Genomic DNA, 20,032 nt, shown 5'->3' on the forward strand with positions numbered 1-20,032 from the left:
ATGTGAGCATGTAGGTAATTCATCTGGAGGTACACAGAGTTTTTACTGTGACATGCTAGCATTGGACCTTGAGTTGTTATTATGCTGTATATAAAAGCTTAATTTTAGGCTGTGAATGAATTTGTATTTCAGAGCTTTAGGTTGAAATTTCTAGAGATGCCAGTGGCTATACTTAAACTCAGTTAGGAAGAGACTAATGATTTTTATTGTTGAATTGTAATGGAGAAATGGCAGAAAAGAGCAAGGATTTTTCAAAAGCCATGTCAACAAAGAATGCAAGAGGAAAATAATGTGAAGTTTCTCAAAACCAGGCTGATCTTGTTATGTTATGTGTATATTTTGCAGATTGTACTCATGTTTGGCGAATGGCAGTGCAGATGAGTTCCAGCGAGGGGAGCAGCTGTTCCGGGTGAGGGCAGTCAAAGACCCTCTTCAGATAGGTAAGAACATTGCAGCTCCACATCTCTGGGTATTTTGTATTCCCAAAGCCATACCTGCAGTGGGAAAGCAGTGGTATGATTGTGTCTTAAAATGAGCTTTTCTGGCATCCTAGGCTGAACTCCCTGCCACATGCATTCTTTGTAATGTCTTGAGCTAAATACTGTGTTTATTTCAGCATCAATCAGCTCAACTGTGAGACTGAGCGAAAAGCCAAAAATGTTCTGAAAATTTGATCCTTAATCTGTCTTAACATTTTTGAAAAAACGGTATAGAATGCCTTTGTCTCCATAATGCTTACATTCCTCATTGATAAAGAGAAGTTGATTTTCTAGTGGTCTGGTCAAATGCCTAAAGTGCATGTATGGCAGAGAAGTGTGCAAGGTTTAATTGTTCTTGTAGCAAGAGAGTTGTATTCATAATGCAGTCATTCATGTAGTGTTTTGACAGAAGGAAATCCCTTTTGCTGGACAGTGGGTTTTTTCATTGCTTCTCACTTATCTTGTTATTTTTATGATTTATGGTTATAGAAACTAATCTTATCTTAAACAAAGAATTGGACTCTGGATTTTTCATTAAATACTTTGAAGTAAAGAATATTGAGTTGGCTTTTCCAGTGACAACTGTTAGACAGGAAGGCGTTATGTGAAATAAAGACACTAATATGTCAGGGTGAGCCATGTCATTCCACTGTAGATGTGTTGTTTTTTCTGCAACTGGTAGCATCAGAATTAGAGTATTAATTGGCATGCGGGAATTGAGCCTGGTTGTAATAAGAAAAATGATAATATAAAAAGCTGTATTATGTTAAGGAGGAAAGTTCCTATATTTTCCTGTGATTGAGGGGCAGAGACTTCTGTGGGCTGTTTAGTTGCTGGTACCAGCAATACTTAACTCTCAGTGATCAGTGGAATTAATAAATTTAGGTAAAGGACCCTCAAAAAGGGAACAGGAGAGACTCATACTGTAAAAATTTGGGGAGAACAAAAAGAGGAGGAGATAGTAGTTGAAATAAGCAAATTGCAAGAGACTGTGTTATCTGAATATAGGATAAAGCATTTGAAAGAATTTTACCTAGTCCACTGTCTACTGTAATAACAATAGCAGGAATTCTCAGGAATGAGAGTGGAATACTTCCTCATACATAAGGTATACTGAGTTGTCAGTGAGACCAGATAGTAATTTTTGAACGTCAATGAAATTGAGCTAAATAGGATTAAACTGACTTTTGAGTGCATTCATAAGCTGCTGATGTCAGGACTGAAGTGCTGAGAGAGGCCTCTAAGGCATCTGCTGAACTTCAGGAAGGCAAATGTTTGAGAGGCAAAACGAGTTAAAATGCAACTGGCTGAAATACAGTAATTTCTGGGAGTTTCACAATGGAAAAGAGCAGAATATTTAATATACAGTGCTAAGACTGTGGTCAAAACTTGTTTCAGTAATAAATTAAAAAGGCGAGGAGATGTAAAGCAATGTAAATGAACAAAGGCTAGGAATATTAGTGCAAAACCTGTCCTTGAGGGAGGAGCAGAGGAGTCGAGGGAAAAAGAGGAGGTGGTGAATGATACATGGGAGGAATTTCTCAAGTACACATGCAGGATCTGAGCTTCTTGACAAAGGATTACGTGTGGAAGGAAAGGAGGTAACTTTGTTTAAACAGTAACATTTCCTCCTTAGTAGAGGAACTTTATCTAATGGAGGGATTTTAATTTTTTTTTTTTCTTTCCCCCATGAGTAGCAGCCCAGAAGCTGGGCAGTACAGGTGGGGTGGATATGATTTCAGTTGTCCGCTCCAAGTGATTATCAGGTGTGTGACTGCAGTTCTGAGTTTCATATACTGACAAATGGGAAAAGAAACACGGGAAATGAAGCAGCCCTTAAGAGGGGATTTGATTTGGAGGGGGATTGGGCAGTGCATTGTGATAGTGTAGTCAGTAGGATATAGCTTGAAATGTGCTTTGTGCTCTTTTAATCTCACTTTCCTTTGCAGTATAAGATCGTTTCATTTTTTAAACATAAATGAGTAATCTTAGCTGTCTTGTCCACATGCAAATCTATATTGCTAGTTTCTTAACAATAGCACCTCTTCACCACATTCCAAAACCCCACTTTTTTAGTGTTCTACTATATATACACAAAGAATTGGCTTTTGTAGACCTTTTTTTTTGGTAGACTCCTGCACATTCCCTTTGTAGCAGTCATATACCCCCCCTTCTTACACTTTATTGCTGTTCTCAAGTAGATGTGTTGTAATTGATAATGTCAGGGACTTTTTTTTTTCCTATCATAGTCTTAACTCCTTTTTAACAAAGGAGGATGGCAGCAGCAAGTTCAGTCTGGATTCTAACTTTGCATCTCCTTAAATGGCATCTCTAAGTCTCCACTTTTTAGAGATTCTCCTGTCTTGGTTTAAAACACCCAAATGTCCAAAATTGCCTTGCTTTACTTTCTGCCTAAAAGCTTTTGTTCAGGTCTTGTTTTCCCATTTTTGTTAGTCCTGGGAAAGCCAGAGAAAAGTTCTTAAATTCCATGCAGAGATGTGTTTGGTTTCATTGTTAGAGGGGCTTCAGAACTACCAAATATCAATGCAGAAAGCTTGGAAGCTGTATTGTAAGAAGTATTCTTAGCAGGGTGTTGTTAACTTGTAGGTTGCTTAAATCTTTTTATTCCACTTGCTTATTGAGTAGCTTGGGGTATTTCAAATTTGTGCATTTCCACGTGAAATCATAAGGACTAATAAGACCTCAGAAAAATGGATAAACAGACCTGAAATTTCATAATAAAATAAATATTAAATGCAAAAGACACTGATGTAGCTATTCTAAAATTCTGAAAACTGCATTTTAACCAGCAGGAAGCATACATTTGGTTTTGATACTTTTCCTGAAAGATTAAGTTTTGAGAGTAGAGCAGTGAGAAGGCTAGCTTATGGACTGAAAAAGAAGACATCTCTATTTTGTAGGACATAGTCGAGGCAGCAGTTGATCATTTCCAGCTTTTACATGTGATCAAACCATATGTCTTAATTAAGTGTCGGAGTGCTGCTGCTCCTTCTTCACTGCGTGATAAAACCTGCTTCATGGGTGCAGCAGATCACTCCAGGTGCTCTCTGTGCGTAGTGAGTGTGTGCCTGGCACATCCTCTGACATGTTGGCATTGGCTGCTTGACATATTTGATCTCTGCAGGAGTAGTAAATCTGGTACTCACAAGAAATGTAAGATGCAGTTTCTGTGTAGAAAGCCTGAGTGCTTTCACAGAAGCACTAAGCTTGCTCTGCACCTATGATGCATTTAAGAGGAATGGTAACATGGGGGGTTAGACTCCTGGCAGAGCAATTTCTCTGCCCTGCAGTTCATTCTCAAGGTCTCTTGGGAGTGGAGCTTGCCAAGAATAGTGTATAGATCTTATTGTTTTCTGGTGGGCTACATGCAGTAGCAGAATGAGTGCTGCTCATACATGCAGACATGTTTTTGTGATGTATTGTTGTGCATGGAGTAGATAAACCGTTATCAGGTAGTGGGAGCAGGGGGTGGGTGGGAGTGAGGAACATATTTGCAGTGGCCAGGTCACTCAGGTGTGCAGTAGATATGATTTTGATCTTCATATTTAAGCAAGAGGGTAAGAGCTGTGATCTGCAGGAGAAGACAATAGCTGCACTTTGACTGTAAACAAGTACAATTTGATGACCATTTCTTTAAGCAGAAATGTTGGGCTAAGCACTTCAGAACGGAGTCGCCTTCTTTCCCCCTCACAGTCATCTTCTCAGTCCCTGCAGGCTTCAACTTTTGTAAGCTGCACAGTGAACTGAATTGTAGTATTTTTCCTAGTAAAAGTAACCATTAATTTAATCCAGACTTTTTCTCCTGGTATGGTTTGCTGGGCCGTTCCACAAACAGTTGTTCAGTACAGCGAGGTTGCTGGTGCAAAATAGTTGGTCAGAGCTGCTTGCATTCACAGTGTCAGAGGCAGATGTGTTCATCAAGGTACAGTTTGAGTTGAAGCTTGTGATATGTTGTGCTGAAGCCCTTACATTTTCTTTGTCTCTTTTTATAACTGTTCTTCCCTCTTTGTAATTAGTCAGTTAAATGTTTTTGTATATGAATAAAAATTTCATGATAGGAAATTGATAAGAGTGTATAGCTGTGACCCATTCTTCTCTAACACTTTTTGAATACTTTTTTCTCCCTGAAACAGAAATGCTGCAATTCCAATTTGTGAAATGCTTACTTTACTTTTGTGAAAATTAGGACATTTTGGCATTAGTCTGAGATGCTTCTAGTATAACAGAAGGACTAGCTGAACTGTTTGGGTTGTATTGTCCAAGTGTGGAACATAAATTAGAACTGTAGCTAGTACTAAGCAGTGCAGTGATTTTGTGGTGAATGCCACCTTTTGTTTTGATTCTGTTCCAATTGCTAAAATGGCTGAGGAATTTGGTTGGCATTATGTGTACTGACCAAAATAATCACCCACATCAGGAAGAGGATTTGAATTCTGGTGAATAGGAGAAATAGGTTAAACAAGATAAGAGCAAGTTTGTATTGGCAGTGAGATGATATTTTGAGGAAGGAAGAGTGCACATTTTTTAAAATGGGATTTAGTAGGTCACATGCACTCCTGAACACCATTGTTGTTATAATCTCACAATATCATAATAAATCTGAGTGGTGTGGATCTATAGTGTACTTCCATGTGATGATGGTGGAGAAACTATTTCAATCATCTGTCCCAAGCTGTATTTTTTTCATTTAAGGTGTAGATTGTTGGACTCAATTTTAGTTACGGCTTCAATACCCTTGGTGCTTTCTGTGCTTCATTAAAACTGATTTTGAGACTAGCAAAAAGGCTTTGAGGCTGATACTCATTGCTGTAGAGGATGATTAACTGGTGATAGGGACCTTCAAGACAAGTAGAAGATTCAAGCTCCTAATGGCATTTTCCTGCTCATAATATGTGTGCCTCTGGATAGCCATTACCTGCAGAGGAAGCTGCGTTATTACTACAACTAGTATGCATTGTACGTGAGTTTGCATGAAGCCAAGCCTCATTTCATCCTGCCTGAGATGAGATTCATAATCTATTTATTTGATCACAGATCAATGGGGCTGGATTCATTCAAGTGTTATTGCTGAAATTTCCCTTTTCAATTGTTTTTAGTCTAAGCAAGAGGGTTTTTAAAATTTTCTCAGTATATGGTTTATAAAAATCAAATATTCACAAAATTGCAAGGAGGTACATAATTTATGAGAAATGGGCAGCAGTGAATGGTGGTAAGTGTTCAGGTGTAAGTGCTGCCTTCTTTCGTCCACTGTAAAACTGTGGAAGTTGACTGAATTGGAAATAATTCTGAAGAAGTCACCTAGGCTGTTCTGCACTGATGCCAGAGTTAATTAACATACAAAGCATGCCTAAAATATGTATAGTCTAGCTTTGACCCTGTGATCAAAACCCCACACTTTTCAGTGATGTTTCAGTTTCTGCTTTTCTTTGCTGAATATTAATAGAAATAAATCTATAAATAAATTAATATACTTAAAGCTGTTGGTTTTTTTTTAGCCTTTTGTAACATGTTGTGCCTCTCTGCTAATATTCTACCATAGCTAACTGGGAAGAAAACAGTGCTGGAAATTCTAGATCCGTGTTCATGGATGTTCTTGCTGGACACATTGCTTCACTGTTTAAATAGCACATACCTAAATTTCTGTGCTAGGTGAATCTGTTTCCCAAGCACCAGAAGAGTAACTTTGGACTTCTGAATCTTACCAGGTTTCCATCTAAGTGCCACTGTGGTACCCCCACAGATGGTGCCACCCAAAGGTGCGTACAACGTGGCGGTGATGTTTGATCGATGCAGGATCACGTCATGCAGCTGTACCTGCGGAGCTGGGGCCAAGTGGTGTGCTCACGTCGTGGCGCTCTGCCTCTTCCGGATACACAATGTAGGCCTTTAAATACAGTTCTGCTCTCCCCTAGGCATCTTCTCTGAGTCTCTCCTCATTACAGTTTTACGCAACATGCACTCTCTTTAGGGAAATTGTTGTTGGCACTTCTTTTGGCTACAGATTGTACAAATGTGCGCTCACAGTTGCAGTCTGCAGAGTGAATTGTCTGAGGCTTTAAACTGCAGAGTGTCCTTTGATAATGTGCAAGTTGCTAAGGGTAGATGCAGAGTCCTTTTTGGCCCCTTACTGTTTCTCATTTAAATGCTAGAATTACTCATTCTTTCTTCAGTTCTGCAAGGAGTGAAAGGTCTTTGTAAATATGGGATTTGAAAGCTCTTTCTTCTGGTTGGTTGATCATTCAGAGTGCAGAAGGAAAGTAATTTTGGTCACTGACTTCTTATGTTCACCGTTTCATTTTAGCACATACTGAGGCAGGTAAGTGTTATTTTGACTTGTAGATTTCAAATAGTCAGTTATGTTTTTATTTGACTACTTGTATTCTCTGTGGACTTGTTTAGAGTGAAAAGTAGGTGTTTCTCGTCCCAGGAGACTCCAGGTGAAATACAGAAGTTGAGAGTTCCATCTTGCATACAGATTAATTTCCTCAGTCTTTGGGAAGCTGAGAAATACATCTTAAAGAAGGATGAAGCTTGGATGATTGAAAGGAGCAGAAAATTGTCTGCTGTCACAGAACGTTTTTGTGCTTATCATCAACTCCAGATTCTTAAATGAGTGCTAATAACCTGCTGAAGCTTGTTAGTATTTCACAATGGACAATTGTAATAGGCTTAAATTGATACTCCTGTGAAATCATTGGAATTTCAGTATACTTTCTGTACTTAGAGCCGGGGAGTTGGCAAAAAAAAAAAAAAGGGTCCTGCTTTGAATTACTAGTTCCAGTTTTAAAAGGTGGATATGGAGAGTGAGGATAGGAAACAAATTTTAATTTGTATTATTTACAGTCAGAAAGTTTGGACTCTCTGTAAGATAAAAAGAATTCCTTTCCCTCCAATCCTTTCTTCTGCCTCAAAAAATGATAGTAAAATTATTTTCATGTTTGACTGACTACTGACACTAGCAAGTTACAAGCCAAAGTATATTGCTCTATGTAGACAAATCAATATCAAAAGCACCTTTATTATCAAACTGCCCTTGCCTGTTTCCAAGTTAAATTTTAGGTAGATCCCATTTGGGCATTTTTGTTCTGTAGAGTGAAAAAGGTTAAGAAACTAAAGGTGGCGGGTTTTTTTATCATCTAAGTTGCTCTAAGATATAGAAAGAGCTGATTTTAAGATTGAAGAAGAAACCTGTAACAAGATAAATGAAGTGGTTGTGATTCTGTGAAACAGCCCCCCACAGAGCTGGTTGATTTGCCAAGAGCTTAAAGAATAATGTCCTGTTTTAGAGGTTTGTTTGTGAAATCCCTGCCAGTATTTGTGCACTTGCTAGCAACAACAGATCTTAGGCACAGCTGTTAAAGCAGTTTCCTTGAAAATAAACTCTTAAAAACAGTTTTTATAAAGCCTAAACAGCTTATTTGCATCTTATCTGCAGTACAGCACATAATTACAGGAAAAAAAAAACTGTCTGTCAAGACCAAGCAGGATATGCATCAGCGTAGCTACTGTTCATGACACTTCATCCATTCAGTGGACACAGCTTCATTAAGTCTGACCTGTTAATGGCAGTTTATGTCTCCTTTTCTTTCTTCAGGCATCTGCGGTATGCTTACGAGCACCTGTTTCTGAGTCCTTGTCTCGGCTACAAAGAGACCAATTGCAAAAATTTGCTCAGTACCTAATCAGTGAACTTCCACAACAGGTAAATGGGGACAATCAATAGGACTGACTTTTTGTTAAACTATTATCTTTATTCTGGGTCAATTTATATGGTGTCTTTTGTTGCAAGATAACCAGTTATGCTATTTGATTGTGAGCTGCTGGGAAGGCTTTCAGTTCTTGCCTTTTTCAGGTTTGCCATTCTGTTATTTGACAATTGTCTGTTTTCAACTAAAAGAAGTAGAAGTGTCTTAAAAGCAGAAAGAGTGGCGGCTATTCATTTTAGCATGAATATGCATTTAGCTTGTGGAAGATCCAACACAGTAAAATTAATGCATGATGGTGAAAAACTTAGGTCAGAACTAATCAGGTTGCTTCTTTTTTGTGTGTTTGGTTAGTTATGTGGAGAAGACTACCCAGGGAATTGTGTTATGCATGCCTTAGGTGAGCACTTTCTAATGCACCAAATTGGTGAACTTTTTACTTCCCCCAGTATAGTTTCTTGGTGATTCGTAGTGTCCTGGTTCTGGCCAGGATAGAGTTAATATTTACCTGAGCTGGGTGGAGAACTGAAGCTGGTAGCCCCTATGGCTGGGATAGTTAACTACTTAGCTAACAGCTGGGGTTAATTTACCCAAATTAGCCAAAGGGCTATTCCATCCCATCTGACATCATGCTCAGTATATAAGTGAGGAGGGTGCTGAAGGGAGGCCCTGCTAGTTGGAAGAGACTGGATGTGGAGATCTGTTGTGAGCTATTATACTGTATTGGTGTTCCATCACTCTCTTGTTTTCTTCTGTCATTACTGTTAAATTTACTTTTTTGTTCAATCTCAACCCGCGTGTTTGGTTTTTTTTTCCTGGTTTTCTTTTGTTTGTCAAATCTCCTCCTATTCTCTCGGAGAGTGGGGGGAGTGAGAGAGAGACTGCGTAGTCTGGTCCCCGTTGGGGCTGAACTACGACACGTAGGAATCATTTGGATTATGGAAGTTAACAGACATGAAATTTTGTTAGTCAAAGGCAAAATCTGCTTTCTTATTCCTTAAATATCCATTTTGTTCAAGGTCAGGTCATTTATATCATTTACTTAAAAGGCTTGCACAAAACACACAAGAATACCTGAGTGACTGTGAAATGTTTGCTTTAAAAATATAAGGGCTTGGCAGCTTTTTAATGCTGGTTCAACCAAAGGAGGTTGAGGAAAAACTGACCTGTGTGGGTATCTATCGCATTTCAATAGTGCGTACATAAATGTCTTAAGTAAGAGTTAGATTACTGTCAGCATGTGTCTAAAATTCATGTTGTGGTGCTGTGCTTGGGGCACTGAGATATTCTTTTGCGAAGAGGTCCTCTAAATTTCCTAGAGAAATACTAATCTTCTTATGAGAGGAAATAGAGGGAGCATATAATATGAAAGTGGTATGAAAATACTGCTTTTTATTGCTGAGAGTTCAGCACCAATAATGTGTGCTTCTTGCTGCATTATGTAAGAGACAAAGCTTTTCTTCTCTCCTTAAGAACTTGGAGCTTTATGTCACGTAGTCTGATGCTTAATAAAGGAGAGTTTTGAAAGGCTGGCAGTGCTGGTAGTCATTTCCTGAATGGCATGTTAGTTGTTTGCTTTCAAATATTGTCTGCTCCTTTTTGAAGGTTTTATTTCTCCTTCAGTTATGAGTATCAGCTGGGCATGCAGGAACATATGGATTATTTAATTTAATTATTACTATCTTGACAGATAATCTGATGGATGCTGCCCAAGAGAAGTTTGGGTTTTATTGGTAGATGCATCTTAACCTGTGTTGTGTAATTCCCTTGGAAAAGGCAAGGCACACCCCAAACTTTTCCAACGGTCTCTTTCTCAATCTTAAGATTTATCAGTGGAGATAGATATTCTGGTACCTCGGGGCCCTGTATTTTGACTACGTGATGTAGAATCTACACATGATTCTATTTTATATTTATTTCCAGCTTGTGAATTACATTATGGTACAGTAATATAATGCCGAATTACTTTCAAGTATAAAGGGATGGTGATCTGTAGCAATGCAGCTAGATAAGGAGATGTTTTTTGAAATCTCTGTGGAAAGTGTTTTCCATATCTATGAAAATGTCAGTGATTCTGAGCAACTAGAATTTATTACTCAGTTCTTCTCCCAAGAGCTATTTCTCTTCATGAAGCCCGTAATCCTATTTCAATTAAATATGAATATTTTGGCAAAAATACCTGAAAGAGAGTTACTTGCAGGTACCTGATACTTCAGCATTATGGTGTGACATTACCTAGATCTGTGACTTTTCTACTTTGTGGTGACTTAAAATATGTAGTAGTGGAAAAAGGTCAAGAATAGCTTAATGCTGAGTTTGTTTCTTCAGGTGACTCAAGTGCGAAGTATCCTTCTGAAGCATTGTTTTTCTTCCATCTATTTGAGATGGGTCCATATTATTTGGAAATGTAGGTGTACTGAATGTGCCTTGCTTTGCAGTATGTGTGATCTTTAACCTGAGCTTTTGTGCGGAGAGAGATGGGTGGATGTCAGATGTTCTGTTGCAAGTCATTTAAATCCTGTTTGCCTAACCTGTTGTAAGCATACATGCTAAAGGCATGGATTTACGGTTGCAGCCCAGACTTAGTTTGGGGAAAAAAGTTTGTTACATGTTTTTCTTTCAAAAAGAGTGCATTAAGGGTATATCTACTTAGGATTTTGCAGTCAGGTGTGAGCCCTCTCTGCTTATGCTCCAAACTGTCCAGAAGCTATAATTGCATTAGTTTAGTGCTGAAATTGCATTAGTTTACTATTGAGTCTGAGTTAAAATATATGTGTGTGTGTATATATATATATATGGTTTCTTTGCTAACAGGATGGTAAATAAGCTGAAGTCTGCCCCAAATGTTATGTATAGATGTAATTTATAGTTTGCTCTTCTGTTCCCATTAGCTTGGATTTTAGAGAAATTATTTAGGAGCAAGAAATAAAGAACATCTGAAGTGCAGGAAAATTGTAACTTTGCAGTCACTTCCCTACCTCTCAAAATTAGCTGCAGTATCACTCTCTGTGGGCTCCTACTCCTCAAGGAATGAGAAGGGAACTAGTAACCTATGGTGCTTTTGTATATTTAGGGTGTGAATGTCGGAAGTAGATCTTGGATATAGGTTTGCTTTGAGGAAGGCAGGAGAAAGTATAGCAGCTGGTTTGCTATTGTATAATCTTTAGCACCCTCTATTGTCCTTTCTGAAAATGTGACTCTGTATTTGATACTTCTGAAATTATGAGAGTGCTGCAATCATGAAAATCCAGGCAAATCTTTGGCTGGGTATATCAGGATGGGAAATACTCTGTATATTGAAAGTTTGCTTCATGTTTTCAGATTCTTCCAACTGCTCAGCGCTTACTGGATGAGCTGTTATCTTCCCAGTCTACCGCCATCAACACAGTTTGTGGAGCCCCGGGTAACCTTGTTATATCTTATTTCAGTAATCTCTGTCACAGATAGGAAATGGATATATTTCCATTGCTTTGAGTTTCTGAACTGGTCTGTTACTACGTAGTTGGGGTTGCAGGTGAAGGTCAAGGAAAAGCAATAAGTACAGATATTTGCATGTATATATGGCATAGCAACAGGCGCTTACTGGTTTAGTGAATGCCTCAGAGCGTATGCAGAGGAAAGGAGCATCAGACAATGCACCTTTCTAACAAAATATTTTTCTTTTTAAGTTGCTATTAATTGTAGACTCTTGGAAATGTTGATTGGTAGGGGACCTCTCCAACCTGCTACTTAAAACAGGACTGTTTGCAACACTAGATTAGGTGAGCTGTGGCTTGGGCTAGCTTAGCCGAGTATTAGTTACCAGAGATGTTACAGAGTATTCCTATTTTAGTGCTGCATTACCCTTCTGGTCAAGAATTTTTCCCTAATATGCAATGTGAGTATCCTTTTTTTTTTTTTTTTTTTATCATCACCTTCTACCAAGAAGAGTTTGTCTGCATCACATTTGTGATTCCAAGTAGTTGTAGGCTGTTAACGATCACCCCTCGCCTTCTCCTTTTTAGATGAAATTGGTACATCCTTCCTCAATCTCGCCTCACAGGGCATGTGGTCTGTGCCCCCAGTTATCTTGATACCCCTCCACTATATCCTCTCTGGTTTCTCTGTATCATTCCTGAGCTGGGGGACCCAAAATTGAACACAATATTCCGGGTATAACTTTACCAGTGCCAGGTAGAGGGAGATAAAAAAGTTCCTTAAATCTGCTAGCTTTGCTTTTCTTAATATAGCCCAGGTTGCAGGTTGGTTTTTTTGTTTTGTGTTTTCAGTGAAAGTTTGCCGTTGGTTTGTGTTCAGCTTGGCATCCACCATAATCACCAAACTGTCAGCTACTCAGCCATTTGGTTTTCGGTCTGTACTGGTGCATTGGGTTTTCTCTCCCAGGTACAGAAGTTTACATTTTTCCTCAGTGAACTTAATGAGGTTTCTGTTGACACAGTCCTTGAATTTCTCCTGGTCTGACTGGTTGTAGTGCTACCATTTGGTGTGCCAGCCATGTCTCCCAATTTAGTGTAGTCAGTGGTTAAGGTAATGTTATGATAGCATTTTGAGAGAGTTCTGAATAGTGAATTCTGCAATGGATGAAATAAACTGAGTAACACTACCTGTGTGCTCCCTATAATCTCTGTGGTTGAACACACAGGAAAATCTCTTCAAAGCCTGAAGACTGTATATGTGTGTTTTTTTTGTCAAGATCCCACTGCTGGACCCTCTGCATCAGATCAAAGCACCTGGTACTTAGATGAATCTACTCTGAGTGACAACATAAAGAAAACTCTTCATAAATTTTGTGGACCCTCTCCTGTTGTTTTCAGGTAAACTGTTTCCCACTGATGGGAAAATGGGATATTCATGTAACCTGGAAACTCATTCACTGTATAACCTGTACCCTCCTCTGATGCCATGGACTGAAGGATGCTTAGTTTTGTGGTCACTATTCTGGGCTCTATTCTTGCATTTTGCAATAACATTTGTCCAATGCTATTTCAGGAGAGCACACTATGTATTGGCACAATATTTCACTTGTCTGGTATTCTCATTCTCATTATGCATCCTCTCGTTTAGGTTATGCGTGTCTGTCCCATTTAAAGTGCAAATACACTTCTGGATGTAGAATATACTCAGGATTTTGTATGGCTGTGCTTGATTTCATTTTTTCTCATCCTTGCTCTTCTGTTTTATCCACAGTGATGTGAATTCAATGTATCTCTCTTCCACGGAGCCGCCAGCTGCTGCTGAGTGGGCCTGTCTCCTGCGTCCCCTGCGAGGAAGAGAGCCTGAAGGAATCTGGAACCTGCTTTCTATTGTGCGCGAGATGTTTAAGAGACGGGATACCAATGCAGCTCCTCTGCTGGAGATTCTGACTGACCAATGTCTCAACTATGAGCAGGTACTCAAATCTCTTTGCTCTCAGGGGGGAAATTCTGGGGAACTAGGTTGAGCTAGTGACTGATGCCATGTGCCTGTACAATCCATGGCTGAATAATTTTTAACATGAATATAAGGAGCCTGGACTCTTTTATTTGGCATGTTTGATTTTTTTATTTTATTTCTGCCCAGTCAAGGTGATTTATTTTAATGATTTCCCGCGCCCCCCCCTCCCCCCCCCCCCCAAAACAGAGTACATCACCTATGAAATGTCATTTGACAAAGACTAAAGATATAATTGGATGGTAGAATCTCAGACTCTTTGGTTATTTTTGTAGAAGATATATTTTGATGGGCTTAAGTAATTGTTGTGTTTTTGTTTTTTTTTTTTAAATTAATATTAAGAAAAATGTTTCCTTTGACAGTTCAGGACACTGATTTCACTCTATATTATAAAATGCATTGTGAATTTTCTTACTGCTCTATCATATACTTCAATTTTTATCAGGGGAAATGAAATGCTTAGCTTATCACATCTGTTCACTGTTTTCCTCCAAGCGTGAAGGCCTCTAGTAAGAGAACCTCCTGTCAGTGTTTTGTTCTGTGGGCATGTGGCTTTTAACCAGAGAAGTTTTGAGAGGCCCTTAGTTCTCACAAAACAATGCTACCTTAATGCTCGTTGTTATTTTGGTGTCAAATGAAAACATGGTACTAGTTACAGATCCTGTTTCCTTTTGGTTATGAGGTTAAGTAAGAGCAAGGGATGGGATACTGGCCACAACACAGCTCCACTGAACACTTTCTTCTGCAGATAACTGGCTGGTGGTATAGTGTGCGAACGTCTGCATCACATAGCAGTGCTAGCGGGCACACAGGACGCAGCAACGGCCAGTCAGAAGTAGCTGCTCATGCTTGCGCAAGTATGTGTGATGAGATGGTGGTTCTTTGGAGGCTGGCTGTCCTTGACCCAACTATTAGTCCACAGAGGTGAGCACCAGAATCAGATCCAGTTTCTTATTTATTTCTGTGATGTTCAAGCACACTCAAGAGTTTCTTCTGTAGATGTCTTGTTTGAATCATTACCTCATTACCTTTTCAACATTAGTCCTTCTGGACTATGTGCTATCTAAGTTTTAAGAGCACTGTAGTTACTTTAAACTTTAATTGCTATTGCTGCTCATTTTTAGCAACATAATGTACTGTGAATTATTTGTTTTCTTAGAGTTCTCTTTTACATATGAATATAATTCTGCATTTCACTGTCCCAGTGGAGAACATTTCTTCAAATGATAACACTGACTACCAATAAATTTTAATGCATTCTAAATTTAACTATTCAGCAGCTTAATAGATTTCTGTGTAGCCCAGTCATTCACTGTTGTCTCTTTCAAGATGAACCATTTCGTGCTTTCTGTGCTCTTAGGGAGTTTATTCTATGTAGTGTATTGGTAAACAGTGTCAGTGGTGTATAATTTCAGTCAGTGTTTTCAATTGTCTGAGGAAAAATTGTGAGGCTTCTGTAGGTTTCTAAACTGTATTGTGCCTTGGTAAATCACTGTCATCTTTATTTAGCACTAGTTAAATAGCAGTGGAGATACTGAGGGCTCATGTTGACATACTGTGGTTAACATTGCAATAATTTGGTTTGTACATCTAGTCTACAAAGCGTGGTGTGTAAAATGCAGTGAATTAGTTTAATATAAGTGCTCAAAGTTTTTCAGAACAAACGAAAACAGGATGGTATCTTCAATACATTTACACATTAACAGAATTTGCTTTCTGTGAATTGTTGTGTAATGTTTAAAAAAATGCCCTATTTATCTAATATACATCAGGACACTAAAATGGATGCAGTTTCTGTCTTGTACAATTTATGATATGAAGCTAAATATAGGAGATGACAAATCAAAAACTCTAGGAAACTGAGAATGAGACTTAAAATAAAGACAAACATCGATCAAATCACATAGAAAAACCACAAAAGGTTTTGACTTTTAATAAAGCATGAACTTGTGCTATGTGTATTCACATTTGAGTTATTTGCCACAGTTAAAATTTTCCCAGATCTCCTTCTTGAGCTCATGCATAATTGAAATGCTTCTTCTTGATTACTTATTCCCTTGGCATTTGAGTAGTCACCAAGAACCACCCTCTTCAACTCATCCTTGGTATTCTTTTCAGTGAATCCTAAGGCAACTTGCTACCTCATTCCTAATTCATTGCAGACTCTTATCCTTATGTTACCTTTCCTGAGTGGTTCTCCCTTCTTCTTCCTTCTGAAGATCCCCTCCTTGATTAAGCTCCTTTGTTAATTAATTTATTTAGTGGACAAATAGAAGCAGTCTGTTTTGTGTAGCCACTTTTGTTCTAATACCCTTTACACCTGAATTGGGTCACTCCATTTTGATGTGATTTTTTTGTTGTTGTTGTTATTTTGCTTTTGACGGGAAATCTGAGAGGATTGAAGTGTTGGCTTGTAGCTCACATCTCTGAAATATGTGGCAGAAATGAGATGGCAGTCTAAATGGATTACTAGAAATTGCACCATCTTGCTCATATGCTTAGGTCCTACATGAGATTTGGAGCTGTGAATTGCAGAAATGTTTTGTCCTTCCCATGATAGCATGGGGCATGGGACTAACTGCTGTGTAATTTAAGTGTCTGTAACCCTTCCAGCTTGCTTCTTCCTCAGAGTTACTTAACAATTATTTTTGTCTTGCTTGTTCTGTGACAATGACTTGCAACAGTTTAGTCTCTTGAGGACAGCTTGCTGAAGCCTAAATTAAATTGTAGGGCTCTAGCTGGGCATATCAGGGTAAAAAGGTAAACACCTGGGAGGTAGATTAGGTGTTTCTGTCTGGTATTATGCTTCCCTGGGTAGACTGTTTAGATTGTACTTGTGAACGTCTTGACTGGAGTTGTTCACAGGACTGTTTCACAGCTGCTGCAAACTGTTTTATGAATGATTCCAAGAGCAGTTCCCCATAGTACTCACTGGTTTCAGACTGCTGAGGCTCACATTACTCTCTGGGCTCGGCCATCCAGACAGTTTTTTTACCCAGTGAAGAGTACACCTGTCTAAGCCATGAGCTGCCAGCTTCTCTAGGAGAATGCTATGGGAGGCTGTGTCAAAGGCTTTACTGAAGTCCAGGTAGATAATATCCACAGCCTTTCCTTCATCCACTAGGCGGGTCACCTGGTTGTAGAAGGAGATCAGGTTGGTCAAGCAGGACCTGCCTTTCATGAACCCATACTAGCTGGGCTTGATCCCCTAGTTGTACTGCACATGCCTGATGAGCACACTCAAGATGAAAAACTTCATAGTCTTCCCTGCATCCTCCTTCTGGCCCTTCTTGCAGATGGGCATCACGTTGGCAAGCCTCCACTTGTCTGGGACCTCCCCTGTTAACCAGGACTGCTGACAAAGTAATAATACCTTTTCTGGGGTAGATAGACAGCATTTCTTCTTAAACCTCACAGTTTGTATCATGCTTTTGTGTTGGTACTGTTCACGTTTTGTTTCTGTATCATGGGCCTGTCTAGGACTTGGTTGTTAATATACCTGTTCCCTTTTTTTCACCCTCTCTTCCTGCTAATGCTGTCTATACTTAATTCAGCAGAATATTTTTCTGACCAAAAGGAGGAGGTGTTCTGTGGGTTAAGAGGTACTTTGTCGCAGGTGCTTTTTATGTCTGCTTTCTAACCTCTCCTCTTCTTCTCTTAGGCGCAGGGACCTTTGCTCACAGCTCAGACAGTGGCAGCTGAAAGTCATAGATAATGTTAAGAGGGGTCAGCACAAGAAATCACTGGAGAAGCTCTTCCAGGGTTTCAAGCCAGCTGTGGAAGCCTGTTACTTCAACTGGGAGGAGGCTTATCCCATTCCTGGGATCACATATAGCAGCACTGACAAGAAGAACTCGTTCTGTTGGGTAAAGGCGATCCAGCAGAGGAGCTGCCGGTTGCAGTGTGCAGAAGCTGCCTGTGAAGCTGGTAGAACTCATGGACAGGAGCATGGGGGACCATGTCTGCAGCCTGGGGACAGGCTGCGCCCCTCTCCCCAGGAGCCAGCAGTCCGTCCGAAGGAACTTACTGGAAAGCGGAAAGTTGTCTCAGAAACACCACAGAGGGTTCTGAGACGACTTTCAGCAGAAGGTGATAAAGCCGTGTATAAAACTGCAGTGGGCAAAGCGAAGTTGCCAGTGAGCAAAGGCTTGACCAGTAAACATAGTGGGAAACGCCGCATGAGCAGTGAAGACAGCTCTCTGGAGCCAGACTTGGCTGAGATGAGCCTGGATGACAGCAGCTTGGCTCTGGGGGCAGAAGCCAGCAACACGTTTAGTTTTGCGGAAAGCCCACTGAGCAGGAGCTACAGGGATGCCTTTGAGGAGGATGGTGGAGTGTACTTCTCTGAGGGACCTGAGCCCAGTGTCAGGAGCAGTTCCATGACCAAGAAATTGCCGAAGGATCCTGTGGGGGAAATGGGTAGTGGTGATGATGACCTGCCTTCTGCAGATGAGAACAGTGGTGGTATGGGCCTGAAGGCAGAAGAAGTGGGAGAGAATGGTGCAGTGGGGGGAGGGGATGATGGAGAAGAGGAAGACGATTACCAGGTATACTATCTGAATCCACAAGAGGTAGCTAAGGAAGATGATGACAAAGCTGAAGGGGGAGCTGAAGAAGAGCAGGATATATTTGCTGGTATAAAGCCTCTGGAGCAGGAGAACCGCATGGAGGTGAGCTGAATCTAGTTCAAAACACTGTTTTGCCATTTTATGTAATGTATGCACCACAGTCCCTCCACCCTCCTAGCTGTCACACTTGAGCTAGTATTTGATAAGTCAAGTGCTTAATTATAATATTGTCATAAGCCATTGTATCATAAGATATCTACAGTCTTAATGCAGTGGTGTCACACATGTCTGTTTCCCACAAGCTTGACTCCATATTTTTGTGCTAACTTCAAGTGTGTCCCAGTTTTAACTGGTCCAGGATTTACAAATGTAGGCAGAAGTGTGTGCTTTTTTCCTAATCTCAGTCTTCGAAATAGCAAAATTGAGCTGAAATTAAAAGTAAGAAAGACCGAGACATGCCCAGCAGGAAAATCTTAAATCCAACCATATAAGCAGAAATTCTCTGGAAAGCCAGAGGCAATGTAAATAGGCTGCGTCACGTTCCTGTAATAACTTCAAAGTATGTTTAGAGCTTGCACCTATATGAGCAAGCAGCTGAAAAGGAGATGCATAGAAATAGTTATAGTTAGTTTGGAGATTTTTTTAAAATTTTTTGCATTTTTTTAGTTATTCTCTGATCTCTTATAGTACTTGGAGGGAGAATGGGACTTAATCATGGAAGAAAAGGCTTTTTAGAGGAGTACCTAAAGGGGTGGTGGTGGAGGTCTAGGCAAGGAGGACTCGGAAAACAGCTGCTGCTTAAGTTAATTGTGAATTGTATTTGTAGAGTCTTTAAGACAAGTGGTTTGAGTAGACTGGCTCCAGCCTTGGAGGAGTGTGGTTTGAGTATGACCATCTGTTCTTCCTTGCAGATCCTCTTTGCCTGTGCAGAAGCCCTGTATGCACATGGATACAGTAACGAAGCATGCCGTTTAACCGTAGAGCTCGCCAGGGACCTACTGGCCAACCCACCAGATCTCAAAGTGGAGCAGCCACCAACTAAGGTAGACAGTGAGTTGGTCTAGTTTTGGGGGTAGAGGGTAAGTTAGAAGGAATATGTGGGATGGATACAACAGCATTCAGAGACATTTCTCATTTGCTGTGATTTGGGGCCATTCACTGATGCTTCCTGTGAGTTCAGTTCTGGGTGTCATTAATGTGCCTGATCACCCTGTGTGGGTGAATAAAAGGGGGAAAGAAAATAAGAGGCCATTCAGCAGGACTTGGAGTCTTCAGAAACTCAAGTTTAGTTAAAAGCTGCTTCACTTTTGCTTATGCTTCAGAGAGAAGCTTGGCTTGTCTGCTAAAAGCTGCAGCTCCTTTAGGAATCTATTTCAAATCTGGTTGAACAAAGCACCCTGTTTAACATCAGCTTCTCAAAGGATGTTTTGTTTGAGATACTTGCTACTGTGTGCTATGAGATTATACAGCAGCCATAAGAAGCCTTGATTTTTGTGCAGCTCTGTGGAGGTGACCTGACTGTTTCCTGTGATTGTCTTCAAAACCTTAGTCTCCTATTTCATAACGTACACCACTGGAAATGTTAGAAGTTTTGCTGTTTCAGAATAGAGGATTGGAGAGGAAAGAAATAAGTATAAACTTCTGGAAAAACATTTGTAGTGGCACTAAGCAGTGTTTGTTGTATGGAAAGGTTCCCTTGGAAGGGTCAGACATGCAACATCTACCTGTACAGCATCAGTCCGATAGTGGACATATGTCTTATCAACGGGCTAGCTCTTCTGCTGTATTGTACTGGGGTGAGATAGGGGAAGGAATGATGTTCATCAGTAAC

General features: G+C 39.9%; 1 protein-coding gene across 2 annotated transcripts in view; it reads left to right on the forward strand.

The window, feature by feature from the left end:
- Nucleotides 1-20,032, forward strand: part of ZSWIM8 (zinc finger SWIM-type containing 8) — a 67,086-nt gene that overhangs the window by 25,043 nt on the left and 22,011 nt on the right. For both annotated transcript variants that reach the window (XM_086752247.1, XM_086752248.1), the window contains exons 3-11: nt 346-440; nt 6,206-6,378; nt 8,095-8,202; nt 11,525-11,606; nt 12,897-13,017; nt 13,391-13,592; nt 14,382-14,557; nt 17,295-18,303; nt 19,113-19,244. In XM_086752247.1, coding sequence (XP_086608373.1) covers nt 346-440; nt 6,206-6,378; nt 8,095-8,202; nt 11,525-11,606; nt 12,897-13,017; nt 13,391-13,592; nt 14,382-14,557; nt 17,295-18,303; nt 19,113-19,244 — 2,098 coding nt within the window. The remainder of the gene's footprint in view (nt 1-345; nt 441-6,205; nt 6,379-8,094; nt 8,203-11,524; nt 11,607-12,896; nt 13,018-13,390; nt 13,593-14,381; nt 14,558-17,294; nt 18,304-19,112; nt 19,245-20,032) is intronic.

Source organism: Chlamydotis macqueenii, chromosome 7 (assembly GCF_036417535.1).
Source record: "Chlamydotis macqueenii isolate bChlMac1 chromosome 7, bChlMac1.mat, whole genome shotgun sequence".
NCBI lineage: Eukaryota > Metazoa > Chordata > Aves > Otidiformes > Otididae > Chlamydotis > Chlamydotis macqueenii.